The sequence below is a fragment of the Cydia strobilella genome, chromosome 2 (genome assembly GCF_947568885.1).
Source record: "Cydia strobilella chromosome 2, ilCydStro3.1, whole genome shotgun sequence".
In the NCBI taxonomy this organism is placed as follows: Eukaryota; Metazoa; Arthropoda; class Insecta; order Lepidoptera; family Tortricidae; genus Cydia; species Cydia strobilella.
Genome location: NC_086042.1, coordinates 16,707,948 through 16,723,085, shown reverse-complemented (window position 1 = coordinate 16,723,085; position 15,138 = coordinate 16,707,948). Strand labels below are relative to the sequence as shown.

Sequence of the window (15,138 nt, the reverse complement as noted above, 5' to 3'; positions counted from 1 at the left end):
GTATGTAAACAAAAACATCTATCTCTAAATATATTTTCCCTTAATGTAAATACCGACGATCGGTCTGGCTTAGTCGGTGTGACTGCTTAATTATGAAGTCGATGGTTCTGGGTTCGAATCCCGGTAAGGGCATTACTTGTGTGACGAACACAGATATGTGTCATATGTGTTCCTGAGTCGTTGGTGTTTTCTATGTAGGTATATCGTTCTCTGAGTACCCATAACACAAGCTTTCTTGAGCTTACTGTGGGCCTTAGTCAATTTGTGTATGAATGTCCTATAATATTTATCTAATATTTATTTATTATTTATTTTTAAATTAAATGTTCCCTCGTAAATATCGAATATATGTTATAAGTATGTGTAGATTACGTGACTGACCTGTGTCGAAACGGTGCTTGTGGCGGCCGGGCAAGTCCTGGTTGTCGACGTGCCCGAACGTACGGAACCCCACCGCGAACTGCGCGTATGGACTGATCTCGTACAGCTCTGAAATAATTAAAATAATGGTTGAAGGATGTATCAAGGACAGAAAAAAAAACAACATGGTTCTACAACATTGAAATAAGCAATAGTTAACCGTCACTTTAATCACACTTTTAAAAATGGAGGCTTTTAAAAAAAATTCAACAACAATTACAACAGGGAGCTTTCGCTAACGCTTTCCTCAAATCTTGAGCGTATTCAAATATAGCAAGGCAAAATACCTACTCTACTGAAATTATTATGTGTGAGGGATGAAATAAAGTTGTTAGAAGGACGGCAAATTTTACCATGTTTGCTATTGTTCCTCATATGTATGGGCGCGCTGTAAATCCTGTTCTGCGCGTTGACGGCGTTCTCCTTGGACAGGTTGCCGATGTTGGCCATGTTGGCGAGGTTGGTGTGCGACGTGTTGGCGGTCAGGTTGCCGCTCTCAGACTTGTTGTCCACGGTTATTGAGTCGCGGTACTCTGTTAGGTTGCCGCTTCTAAAATTACGAAAAAATCAGTTTTAATATTTGCAAAAAAAATACTAGGCATAATATCTTCGAAATAATATTGCTAAAAACATTATTTGTTGAATTGTATTGTCTTACACATGTGAAGTATAATAATGAAATAAAAATTCTAATATTAAAAATAAATAAATATTAAAAAATATTCCCAATATTTGCTGGCACAAGTGTGCTGGATAAAGATCTATTAGATTTCTACTTAACACGTTCGCTGCGGCAACTAGTGTAATTCGTAAATAACCATAATTACCGAGTTTTCACTGAGTCATATACCAGGCAGATGATAATTCTTACCTTTGTCTCCTGACGAGTATGTAAACACAGCTGAGAAGACAGATGAGCAGTAAAATCGAGCTGCCGATGATGACGATCATATTCAAGTCTAAAAATTCCGATGGCGGGCCGACTTCGCCTGAAAAAGATGATAGGTATCACACAGTCAGCTAAACATACGTATAGGTAACCAAGTAATCGTCGGTTCTAAGTACCTATTATTTAACGAAAAATTCGATTGTGAAAATCTTAGTTCCAAAAGGCCTACAAAAGGCAAAATCATCACTTACTGCCATCCTCATTCTTAGTAGCATAGGCATATATCGTGGTGACGCTGCCGGCCTCGTTGGTGGCGGTGACGCGCACCTGGTACCAGGTGCCGGGCGTCAGATCCCCGATGGCGAACGACCCACTGCGCCCCGACTCGTACGAGCTCCACGATGAAAGGTCCGTGTAACTCTGACGGGATCATTACGCAAATATCATTGTAGGTAAATAAACGGTGTGAGTTACATTATTTGTATGAGCAGGATCTAGCAGACGATTAAGAGTTATCTCTAAATTGTTGTGGTTTAGGTACGAGTACTACAAACATTGCTCACAGGACAGTTTTGCAAACAGTTTCTAAATAATTCAGCTTCACGATTCTGCAAATAGTTGATAAATGGGGAGACACCTTTCAGTGATCCAACCGTTTTCACTTTCCTCTTGGTGATGGCCTTTGGTGGCCGATACCTACAATTATACCTACACAAAAAGCGTTCCTTTTGTTTTCTGAATATTATGTAACATTATTAGCTTATACCAATATCAGAAACATTTATTTCCTTAAATCCTACCAAGTAGGAATTTTGTACGTAACAGGAAGGAAAGATGAGGAAGCCACCGAATAAGTAACGTCAATTGAAATATGATGGCGCGAATGGTATTGGTTAGGCCAATTTATATATTTAAGGATGCCAGTTGCTACAACATTATTATACCTATGTTAGAAAACGTGTCTATCAAAAGCCTTATTAGGTTAACTGGGAAAAGCGGATAATGCCCACGTATTGCTGGACTCACTAGCATGAGCTGGTGCTGGGACAGATGGTTCGTTTGGAAACGTTTTAGGCTTTGTTTCCCTGGCCGTAATTGAGGAGTGTCTTTTCAAAAGGGCTTATTTCTCTATGAACATAAACACCATACATAAATAAGCCATTTTGAAAAGACACTCCTCAATTATTGGGCGACTATAAGAAAAAGGATATGTACCTACCTATTTCATATTAATGTTAAAAACTTCTTCAAAATACTCAATCAATTGATTTAAAGCGCTTTAACACGAGTGTACCTGTGTGTGAGCGGTCCTCCAGGCGCGCGTGCCGAGCGGGCGGTGCTGCACCTCGAACGCGCGCAGCGGGCACGCGCCGTCGTCCCAGCCCGCGCGCTGCACGTACAGGTGCGTGCTGTTGCTCCACAACCACTCGCTGCTCGCCGGCGGGATCGGCACTGAGGACGACCACCGATTCACTTAGCTACAAGGTACAAGTTGTGCACGCAGACACCGATCGTACCATGACACTTTAGCTATCATTCAAGTTAAAAGACATTCACTATTATAGCTGTTTAAAGTTTAAAACGGACTCACCTCCCCCAAGCGTGCTTACGTCCAGATACGCCGGTTGGGATGTCCCCACTTTGTTAGTGGCAGTTATCCTGACGGAGTACTTAGTCCCACACTTGAGACCAGTCAATGTATGCTTCTGTACCGACAGATTGGGCCGCGCAGCGGGCCACGCCTCCTGCCATGGCCCGTTGGCCACTTTCCAAGTTAAACTATAACCTGCGGAAAGAAGTGAAGATATTCAAGCTATAGATAACAAAGTACAAACTAGTAGGTGTGTAAGTAGTAACCACGGCATTAAAGTCGGGACATGAGCTCGTACAATCAGTATCATCACGCTTTGACCGTCACTATTAAATTTTACGATGATTATATTTCTTTTATACTTCGCCTAATTTACTTTTATAACATTATGTTGTATACTCCACGCCAATCTCAGCACTATCACTGTAATCTTTCTCTAATTTTTTTTAAATTATTGATCTAACAACATTTGCCGTCTTTGACTTTCTAATACTCTCTTCCTTAGCGATTTTTCGATGGTACAACGTACATCACGTGCTCATTACATGTAACACTTGTAACAACGTCATCAACATAATCATTCATAACAAAGAAGCCCTTACTAATCTTCTGACTGCTCTTGTTGTGCGAGTAGTAGGGTTGCTCCCACTCCACGAGTATTGAGTGCTTGTGCGGCGTGGCGCGTAGCACCGGGGCCTCGGGCAGAGGCAGCACCACCACCGTGTACTCCACAGAGTCCGAGCCGTACAGGTTCTTCGCCAGGCAGGTGTAGTTGCCGCCGAGAGATGGGTCTATGTCTGGAGAAGAGATAAATGTTAAATAGCTTCTGGACTGACTTAAAATTAAGATATGTTTCGATTTTTTTATTTCGCTAGGTATATAAAAGGCAAAAATTGCATAAATATCTAGATCACTAAGCTCTACATTTAAATTTAAATTAGAGCCACATAATATATAATTATTATCGTTGCCCGTAGGGTCATACCTTTACCTAATCCTATTAAGTGTCAATAAAACGGGCTGTCATAGGTAACTGAATTTTGATGAAGTATAGTAAAAAATTAAAACAAAGTTGTTAATGCCCTGAAGAATCGAGATAAGTACCGACATAGCGATACTAGGTATAATAGTATCGCTGTGTCGTTCTGTTAATAATCTTGTATTTAGTTTCTCAAAAGTGGTACTGGTTGGTTAAATATCTACTGGGGAAATTCTAGTGCACAACTTGTCTTGTCTCTTGACAATAGTTATGTTATATTTTCCTAAACAGCATACACATACACAGCAGACATGCGCAACAGCAGACAGGACGGTATTAATAATATTAATTTCTTACTATTGATGAGCAGGCTATCATCATGGTTCCTGGTGAAGCGCGAATGGTGCGTGATGATGTTGTGCTTGTGGTACCACACGGTGCGCGGCGGCGGCACGCCCACGCACTGGCACACCAGCAGCAGCGAGCTGCCCACTCCCACTGACACGGTGCCGCCCAGGGACGCCACGCCCGCTACCACTGAAAACAGATCAAGATCTTACAGGCGTATTATAATTTTAATGATAGGACATGAATTCGATCTGGATTAGATATGGAACTGACATTTCTACAACCAAAAATGTCATCGACAGATCCGATTCATATCTAATCCAGATCGATTTTTTTATCGCTGACTGTACTTTTTTCCACAGGCAACTAATAATCATCGAGACAATCATCGAGACCTCAAATACAATTAGGTTTCGTTGTTTTATCACAGAGTTCCTATGGCCACCTCCTGTCTCATCAGATCAGCTCGGTGGTACCATAATATTGTATTGTCACTCGACTTACACATATATACATATTTTCAGCTGCAATTAAAAGTCGGAAAGTGGGTCAAACTTGCAAGATTTGACCCGTACATACATACATATATAGCTAGGTAGATAGCAAGTTAATAAAATGCTTGTAAGTATACACCTTACACGAGGACTGATCCAAAAGTTGTCAGCTGCTCCGCTCCGGTTCTACTTGTGCGATTTGAATAATATTTATACCATTGTGAATTGTGAGGGGGGAGGAGGTACCAGTGGTGGTGTGTACTTTTAGCTCTAGACGAAGTAGAAAGTTTTAGAGCGATGACGATCAAACTAACCTAATGGTACGAGTTAGATAACACGTACGTATGTTTAGCAAGGCCGTTGCTAATAGTTCCCAAATCCCAGGTTACATACTCGTACCTCTAGACGTCGGGGTGTGTGAGACGCGGCGGGAGGGCGAGCCCTCGCCGGCGCGGGTTGTGGCGGTGACCCACGCCTCGTAGCTGCGACCCGCGCCCAGCTCCTTGATCTCTGCGCCGGTGCGGCCCTCCTCCACGCGGTAAGTTTGTGGGGGACCGTTGCTATAAGTGATTGCTTATGTCAATTGTGCTTTTATATTAAGTATATACCTACTATATCACTGAGCCATAACAACTGATGAATGAGACTACGAGCGAGTTCTGATTTGATCGTAATCTAAACTGCATTGCAAGAACTCTTTGGTGGTTAGATAAAGTTGTTATAACAAACTTTCAATACTCAATATTTTATTGCAAATTCACAAAGTAATTTGTTGATTGTGAACCCTGTTGGGCACTGCAATATACTATAACTATAACTTTAGTTTGATTAAGAGTATAAAATAATAGGTAAAATTTAAATATAAAATTCAAGGTGTACCATGATATCACGTTTGCGGACGCTCAGTCACACCAGTTGGACACCTAAATTTTGTATGGAGAGTTTGGGACTGTTATAGCATTCCCGTCACTACAGACATCAATTAGGTTGCTATATGACGCGTTATTTTATGCAAGTCGAATGCTATGCAATCTGCATCAATATAAAGTATATTTTTTATATGCTATGTGAGAACAAATGCTATACAATTCGGATGCATAAGCATGTCTGTCACATGACGTAGTCAAGATGTAATTCTATGTGACACCGCATGTTATAGCATTCATTAATTGTGCTCAACGGCTGATACTTTTGACTTCTAGAGGCGAGATTATTGCTCTAAAGACTCATTGCTTACTCCTACAAACACTTTTATACTTTCTTTCTTGTTCCTTCATTGCATATCATCGTAAATATGTGTCTATCTCATACGTGCGCCATTCCAAATACCTCCGACGTTCGTTCGACTTAAACTTATGTGATTCCACAACATCATGCAATGGAGACCGCATAATATATCTAAAGAATCAAAGGGTCTGCTCATGGCATGTTGTGGAGAGCCGAGTTGCAATGTTGAGCTCTCTTAGTATGAGGAAGTTTGTTCTTCTAGCTGTCCAAGGTATACGCAGCATTTTACACCAACCCAAATTTTCGAAAGCGTCAATCTTTGCCACATTTCACTTTTTGAGTCCTCTGTGCCGCATCGCCACGTTAAGTCCTGGAATTAAAGTGTCTACCGCTTTTCCTGCCAGGCTGACTGATGATGATGATTTACCCAAATTTGTATTCTTTTTCGGATGCATCTATACCAAACTCAAGACGTGAAATATACACAAAATTATGCCATAATGCTTGTCATAAGGGGCTTACCTTGTGAGAGTAGGTCATCGAGCGCTAACAGGCTATAATTTCACAATTATATCACCAAAACTATGACTACTAACGTAATTACTTGAATAATAGGTATACACATTCATGCCTCACTTTTTTATGTTAACCGTTATCAAAATTTGGTTGTAGTGCAATAACGAGCAAGTACACATGTTTGTTCATTAAAACACAATCAGAAACTTGAAGAAATTGTATTAAGAAAAACATTAATTATGATATCACAAAAATCCATCAAAATAGCGATCACGCGCGAAATTCGCCCAAATTGCACGTGTCCACTCCCAGACGCACCTGCTGGGCTACTAAGAGAATCCCATACAAAGACGAATGCTATAGCATCATATGCAAATGGTATAGCATCCTATGCGAATGCTATATAGCATCCGCGTTACGAAAAGGGGGGCACAATTGCAGACGTCACAGCATAATTTTTAACTGCGATAAAACTATGTAATATGACAGTATGCCTTCTGTGACCCTGGTGACTGGTAGAGGAAATGTTGGTGAATAATATTATACTGTGACAAAGCGGATTGGTAAGCATATCAACCCGGAAATTTAAACCGAAAAACGGATTCAATAGCATCCGCGTCACCAGGAGTAGTACAAAAACGGATGCTATGCAATCCGCGTCCGCGAACGTGATATAGTTCATTGTACCTATATACCTAATATAAAATATAAATATTGTACCTGGAAGTGGGTTTGACGTAAACTGTATAATATAGCAGTATTCCATTGGAATGTTCCGGTCTCTTCCAACTGACGAGCAAGGAGGAGCCCGACAGCACTAATACTTTGATGTCAGCTGGCGGGTCGGGCACTGGAACAAAACTGAACATGACCAGCTTGCTTTAGTAATAATAAGGCAAATGAAAAATGACTGAAAAATGCTGACTTCAACTATTGCTCACACTGATTGGTGCGGGCGCCGGAATGCACTGGGAGTCGTGTTAAGGTCGTATCATAACCAAATCAAATCTGAATTTTCAGTGAGAGCGGGGCACGTCCCCGGGTGCTCTTACGGTATTAGAAAAGATATAGGTACCAAAGCAAGATCATTTAGGGCTACTAATAAAGTGCTAACACGGCTATACTGTTTGGTACTTACCATCCTGTAAAGTAGCACAAACGATTGGGTAGGAGAAAGGTCCTGCCCCGTAGTTGGAGAAACCGGCCACTTTGACGGTATAGTTGGAGTACTTCAGCAGGCCCTGCAGGTATATCTCGGTGTGGAGTGACGTTTGGTTATGCCATGCGTCTTCTGAAAATTATTATAGATTCCCTGTTAAATGTCTGCATTTGATTCTCATTTCGTATACTTAAATAAAAAGGGTACCTACAGGGTACTAAGTGCAGTAAGTAAGTGGTCTGTAATAATAGGCGAAACAATCAACGTTAGTGAGCTAGGCTAGATACATTATATTTTACTTACCTACAACATTATGCATTGCACCCATATTGTGTTTTACCTCCTATATTTTTGTAGGTTAAACAGATGGAGTTGATAAATGGTAAAGACTTCGGTGTAGGTTAGGTTGGGTGTCTCTAAACCAGACCCCGTCATTGGTCGTTAAACTGGAGGGAGTTCATTAAATCTGCTGGTGTATCACGCTTTCATTTATCGCGTAAACATGATATGATATAGCACTCGTATCTTACTAACGCGTGGTATCATAAGTGACGTGCTATATCAGAACTACGACCGTAATACGTTTGGTAATTAATTAAGTACAGTGACCGTACCCTCTGCCGCGTAGAGCACGGAGTAGCCGACGAGCGAGCTGGCGCCGGCCTGCAGGGGTTGCCAACCCACGCGCAGTGACGTCGGCGACACCGCCGTGCATTCCACAGCCAGCGGCGCTTGCTCTGGCGCTGCAACATGCAAACATCTAACCTTTATTTCTTGTTTCTTAAGCAACGATAATAAACGCTCAAAGCTATGCTTAAATGGTCCTGCAATAATTTAGATTCCATCTACCATGTGTTCAAGTTACAGGTTTAGTTTCTTTTATTTGACCCAATTTCAGCGTTATCAAAAACAGTTGGAACCATTATAATCTGTGGGGTTTTAAGCTCACTTAAAACGCATTACTGGGTTTTACCTCCTTCTCTGGTGTCTTGAAATACGGGTATTGAAAATGGTCCTGATCCCGCACTGGTGAAGGCTGCTATTGACACAGCATACCTGGTAAAATAATCATACACATAATTGTACATGTTATATAAAAACCCATGTATTTCTGTATTTTGCGGATGCAAGATTATTACCTAGTGTTTTTTAAGAGTCCACTTAGTAAAGTTTCTTGTTTTCCTGATTGATGTAAAACCTTGACTGTCCTTGAGTCATTGATGTCCGATACTGAAAAAAAAACGCAGTTTGCATTAAATAAATCTTTATGGTAAGGTAGTCTCGTCAGACAGAAAATGATGAACATCGCAGTAAAGCTGCAGCACACGAATCCGTCGAATTTAAGCGTCAATGAAGTGTCAATGTCAATAAGGTTAATATTTCAACTTAGGATCCTAAATCAACAGGTAGATCTATTCTGCCATCGCGTATGGCCTCAGGTAAAGTATACATACATAATTAATTCAGAGCATGGCTTCTATCATCTGGTGCATAAAAATTAACCATTATTAAACAAGATGTTAAGTAAAAAACTAAGAGGCATCCTTAGGTCTTACTCTTACTAGGATACTAAATAGGCAATTATAAACGCCGCTAGACTATCATAATGTCAAGTGCCACGATGGTTTCTCACCTGAACTGCCCTGCGGCACCGCCTTGACGTGGTACCCTACTATAAGCCCGTTGTGGGTCTCCTTCAGCGGAGGCATCCAGGAAGCCCGCAGCTCTCCTGGATTTTCAGTTTGTTCAGCTTGCACGTTGTTCGGGGATGAGGATGGAGCTGAATATTTAAGAAAATACTTATAGACATACATACCACAAGGTGAAAAGAGTGCAGATTGCACTTTCGTTAGTCTCGTAAAGGTGTTTCGCACTCACAAAATCGATCAGTTTTTTGCACATAGACGAATGCACATGACAGGTCACGTGGTATGATGGGTAAATCTTTCCCTAGGCATACAAAGTGTGTCTGTCTATATATTACTGTGAGGGGGGCTTTTTTAAATAGAAATAAATATATAAATAAAATCTTCTAAGAGGGTTGAGAGGGATTATATCGAAAACAATTTTTTTCAGTTAGGGGATTGAAACTTCGTGGTTTGTCGGGTTCGTCGTTCGAATCAAGCAGTAAGTCAAATCTTATAGGGATGAGATTACAAGATCCACGCCAAAAATACCACTAATACCAGCAATATTAATGAAAACCTAAATCGGTTATAAATGTTCTCTCTTAGGGTGTCCTACCTCCAGTGTCAGTTTGACGTGGTATTTTTGGGGTATATGATATATCTATTTTGTACAGATTGTTTAAATAAAATACTATTTTTTGCTATGGGCTACCATTTACGAGTTATTTACGAAAATCTAAAAAGAACGACCTTAGGATTGACTATAAGTAACTTTCTCGATTTAAAATCTTTTTAAATATAGGTCCTAGCAAAAAGTGTACATAATCTTTTTTAGACAATTTTATGTAGATTATGTATATTTATGTAAAAGAACATTTTTTGCTACAAGCCACCGTTTTCGAATTATTTACGAAAAACTATAAAAAGGGACCTTTAAAACAGAAACATTATAGTGTGTAAGAGCTCTAAACGTGACAGTCGATAGTTTACCCTCTTCGTGTGTGGTGAAGTGCACGGGGGCGGTGAACAGACTGACGCCGACTTGGTTGCCGGTGGCCACTCGCACGCCGTACGTAGTGGCCGGCCTCAGGTTCTGCAGCTCCAAGCTTTGTCTCAGATCTGTGTCTTTTCTGAAAACAAGTAGATACGGAAATTTGTTATTTAAGTACGTACCGTCAACCGGGGTAAATAGGGGTGGCTGGGGTGAATAGGGACAAAACTTATAATGTGATTTACCTGACAATTTCTTAAAAAATACACACACAAATTGTATCATTCGATTGAAAATAAATAGCAGATTTTGTATGATACAGTTAGTGTGGGTATTTTTTAATAAATTGTCAGGTAAATCACATTTTTAAACTTGTCCCTATTCACCCGAGCCATCCCTATTCACCCCGATTGACGGTACTTTATTTACTATATTTATTGCTCACTAGCTGTGCCCGCGGCTTCGCCTGCGTGGAATTCGGTCTGTGTCAGTAAGCGGCTAATTCACCCCTAATTTATCTCCCTGTCCCCTGGAGACGGAACTTAAAGTAAAGTTGACAGATGGATACGCTAGAGGACTGTAGTTCAGATAAAATATTTTACAATTATGTACCTACCACCAAAGATAGATATAACTCCGTAATAGATATATAGAATAAACGTGCCTCGAAAATCACGAAAATTAGATTCTCGATCAGATGTCGCTACTACCTTTTGCCTACTCTCGTATAGAGGGCGTTAACGGTTTCGTTTGTTATTATTTAACAATTTTAACGCATATCAGTGAAAGAACATGGGTCAAAATAATAAAAATAATTAATGGAAATAAAAAAAATCATTTATCCATATTTAAATACATTTTATCGTATTTTTATAAATCTTCATTTTTAGTTTTAAAGTGTGTCGATAGATGGCAGTGAATTTACTGTGGTTACAAAATTTACTATGACAGTACCGCTCTATAATATTATATCCTCTTTGCTACCACTAAATAAAATTACACTCCAAAATGTTATTTTTTTGCCCTTGTTCAAATTTTTGACGTGATTTAAACGGCATAGAGTAGTAGGTGTATATCGAGCGATACAGTACCATTTTTGTATTTTTACGTCCTTGACTGTACCTATCCAAATCGGGTACACTACATATTTCCGAAAATTTTTATTCCGAATTTTAGAATGTCGAATTTCATCATTCCGATTTTTAAATGTTCGACCCATCAAAATTCCGACTGTCATAATTACGAATGATGAAAATCACGAAGATTTATATTTCCGAAAACCCAAAAAGCCGAATTTTGTAAATTCCGAACTACATAATTCCGACTATAACAATTCCGATGGTGGCAAACACCGAATTTAACATTTATGATTTTAAAAATCACGAATTCGGAATTGCACTTATTCCGAATTAACGTGATTCCTATTTTAAATATCCCAATTTTTAAATTTCCACTTTTTTGGCAACAGTTCGTTTTCTTGGGGGTCGCAGTTCTAACCTAACCTAACCGCACTTTTCTGGCAACAGTTCGTTTTCTTGGGGGTCGCAATTCTAACCTAACCTAACCCACTTCTGGCAACAGTTCGTTTTCTTGGGGGTCGCAGTTCTAACCTAACCTAACCCACTTCTAGCAACAGTTCGGGTTCGCAGTTCTGTCTAATTTATTGATGCCGAATTTTTATGCCAAAAATATTTTATGCCGAATTTAACATGACGCGGCACGACAGGTACCCGTAATAATTACTAAAACGTGAGTCTTCATTGGAATATCACGGACTTCTTTTTTCCGATCTGGTAAAAAACCGAATTTCTGAATACCGAATTATTTTATTTCCGATCGGACAATGATTTTTCGGAATTTAGGAATTCGGAAAAAAAAATACTTTCGAGAAAGTGTAAAACCGGAACTTCAAGCTTTCTGTCAAGACAGTGTCAATCGGATTTAAAATTTTCGGAAATAGCACATTCGTGATTTTATTCCATCGTGTTTTGTTAAAATCGTAATTTTGATATTTCGGACTTATAAATAATCGGGATTATGAAAGTCGTGGTTATAAAAATCGGAAAAACGTATTTCGGAATATTTGGGTGTTCCCATCAAAATCATGTCATCCAAATCGGTCCTCCAGTCAAATCAGTCTAAGCATGACGCCGGCGGCGGGCAGCGTCTGCCCCTTTTTTTTGTTTTCGGAGTGGGAAATGGAACTGCGTAGAGTCTGCCCCTACGACTTGTTGATGGTCATAGCGAAGCAGACGCTCACGGGGACCTGTAGGCGCTTGAAGCGGAACGGGAAGTTGCTCGGAATGAGAGGGATACGCAGGATGAACACGGCTTCTCCGGCGCCACACTCCGTCAGGATCTGCGCCTACATATGTATTGCGTACGATGTATTTGGGATCACAATCGAGACTCGCGCTGGCTTGCCATTTCAGCCGAAAGCGAAGCGACCTGCCTGGCTCCACTGAGTCTCTCACCGTGCTTTTTCTCAGACTCCTGAGACCGTGCCCCTTGTGGCCGCAATGCATTGCGAGACTTTCGCGAAAGATTCGATTTTTTTCGGGAAGGCATGGTAACGCATAAAAGTCCCAAATCGTTTGACATTTACTGAAAAATGTTTTTTTTTTTAAAGTACCCACCTTCGTGACCATTATTAAGAGGAAAGGGCACGGCCGCTTCTCCATGCAAACGCAGTCTCCATTTTTTGGATAAAAACTACCCTATGTTCTTCCACGGGACTCAAACTATCTCTATACCAAATTTTATCTAAATCGGTTTAGCGGTTTAAGCGTGGTTTAAGCGTAAAGAGAAATTAAAAAAAAGTTTATTTCATATTTTTTGTGTTTTCACTCGGGAATGGTGTCATTTTGATATCATAAATGAATTCGGCATACCCGATTTATACAAAAACGGTACCTAACTTGGCCTAGTAGCTAAAATGATATAGTTATCAAGATAAAGTTTTTAACCCCTTTTTCACCACCATAGGGGATGAATTTTTAAAAACGCTGAAATTTTTTTTCTTGCTTTTTAATATAATTAACGTTTTGCTAAGTTTGAAGTTCCTGGCTTAAAATAAAACTTGCACCCCAAGACAAACTTTCATCCCATTTTCAACCCCCTGAGGGGTTAAATTTCCAAAAACGTCAAAATTAGTTTTTTGTAATCGTCTGTCATACCTTTCTAAGAAGTTTCAAAGCATTTGTAATGGATTCAAACTTTCAACCCCCTTTTAACCCTGTTAGGGGACGAATTCTTGAAAAGGCTAAAATCACTTTTCCTGTATATTGTGTAATATGAACATTATACAAAGTTTCAAGTAACGCACTTAAAAAAAATTGAACTCCATACAAACTTTCAACCTCTATTTCACCTCCTTAGGGGATGAATTTTCAAAAACGCTGAAATTAGTTTTCTTGTATTTCAATAATATATCTTCTTACGAAGTTTCAAATTGCTAGCTTAAAATAAATCTTGAACTCCATACAAACTTTCATCCCCTTTTTAACCCTCTTAGGGGTAAAATTTCTCAAATTTTTATAGCCTAGCCGTGGGTTTTTTCGACAGATTAGTAAAGTTTGCATCAAAATCCGTTCAGCCGTTTTCATTTGTAGCGCGGTCAAATAAACAGACAAACAGATAAACAGATAAACAGATAAACAGACAAACAGATAAACAGACAAAAATTCTAAAAACTGTTGGAATGTGTTCTGTTATCGATTCTAAGTATCCCCAGCTAATTTTTTTTCGAATATTTTCCATGTACAGACTTTCGACCCTCTTCCGCTTTATTATATGTATAGATTATTATATGTATAGATATTTGTACTGTTTCCGGAGACCAGTGGCCTTGATTTAGTGGAGAGTAAATAAGAGCATTTTTTAGCAACTGAGCAATTGAAAACCAGAGTTACCGCATAATGTACGGACTACGGAGCCGTGTTCGTGTAGCTCTATGTTTATTAACTGTGAAATTCGAAGCACCAATTATTTGTCTTAGACATGTGTACATCTTAGACAATCAGAATGTTTGGTTTGAAGATCGCCTTACCTAGAGACGTTAATGGTGACCGCGTGCTCCCAGACATTGTAGTGCTGCGGCACATGTTGTAAGGAGTAGTACTGCGCGTGCGCCGTCCGCGCGTCGCGCTCGCGCCACGACACGAGCGCGACGCGCGACGATACAGACTCCACGCGGAGGTCGGACGGCGGCGTGGGAGGCTCTGTGGGTGTGGTTACAAAATTTTATCCTGGAAATCAAGCCTGTAACTACCTATTAGTAATAAAGGAGGGGTGGAGGGCCATATTGTGTGGTCTCCAGGGATGCAGCTGACCCCACCCTACTCCCCTGGCGAGGCTCTCGGGTATACTAATATACACATTCACATAGGGGAAGTTTTAGCTTGGAAAATATGACAAGGCAATGAAAGTAACATGTGTGATGACAAAATGTTTAGCCCTTAACTCTTTCAAAAATTTAATAAAATGTACCTAATTACTTAGCAGTCAGTGGCCGATTTGCCCTAAGGCCCAGGTAGGCCCGGGCCTAGGGAGGCCAGATATTAGGGGCGGCAGTCTGTATGATGGGCAATGAGAAAGGGGCGGCTGGTACTGACTACAGGGCCTGGGGCGTAAGGTGGGCCAAGACTGCAAATCTGCCACCTTTAGCAGTACGTAGAGTAGGTAACCGCGTAATTGAGTAGTACATTTGGATTCTAGTACCTACATTTGGATTGTAAAGTTTCTTATTCGTAGGTATCTATTTACCGAAGTATGAACAATGAAATAAAAATTTCAACGGTAAGTAAAGTAAGTGATAAATATCCCACCAAAAACATTATTTTCATGTAAAATGTTGCCAAGACGAAACCATAAGGCTCGCACTGTGAAGAAGTTATC

General features: G+C 40.1%; 1 protein-coding gene across 1 annotated transcript in view; it reads right to left on the bottom strand.

The window, feature by feature from the left end:
- LOC134749621 (cell adhesion molecule Dscam2-like) overlaps positions 1-15,138 on the bottom strand; it is a 167,045-nt gene that overhangs the window by 1,303 nt on the left and 150,604 nt on the right. The window contains exons 13-29 of the mRNA XM_063684641.1: positions 14,291-14,462; positions 10,242-10,381; positions 9,257-9,403; positions 8,763-8,853; positions 8,597-8,679; positions 8,238-8,366; positions 7,603-7,755; positions 7,185-7,314; positions 5,121-5,281; positions 4,237-4,416; positions 3,503-3,697; positions 2,901-3,095; positions 2,604-2,761; positions 1,561-1,729; positions 1,292-1,409; positions 774-970; positions 382-489 (exon numbers count right to left, since the gene is read on the bottom strand). Coding sequence (XP_063540711.1) covers positions 382-489; positions 774-970; positions 1,292-1,409; positions 1,561-1,729; positions 2,604-2,761; positions 2,901-3,095; positions 3,503-3,697; positions 4,237-4,416; positions 5,121-5,281; positions 7,185-7,314; positions 7,603-7,755; positions 8,238-8,366; positions 8,597-8,679; positions 8,763-8,853; positions 9,257-9,403; positions 10,242-10,381; positions 14,291-14,462 — 2,526 coding nt within the window. The remainder of the gene's footprint in view (positions 1-381; positions 490-773; positions 971-1,291; positions 1,410-1,560; positions 1,730-2,603; positions 2,762-2,900; positions 3,096-3,502; positions 3,698-4,236; positions 4,417-5,120; positions 5,282-7,184; positions 7,315-7,602; positions 7,756-8,237; positions 8,367-8,596; positions 8,680-8,762; positions 8,854-9,256; positions 9,404-10,241; positions 10,382-14,290; positions 14,463-15,138) is intronic.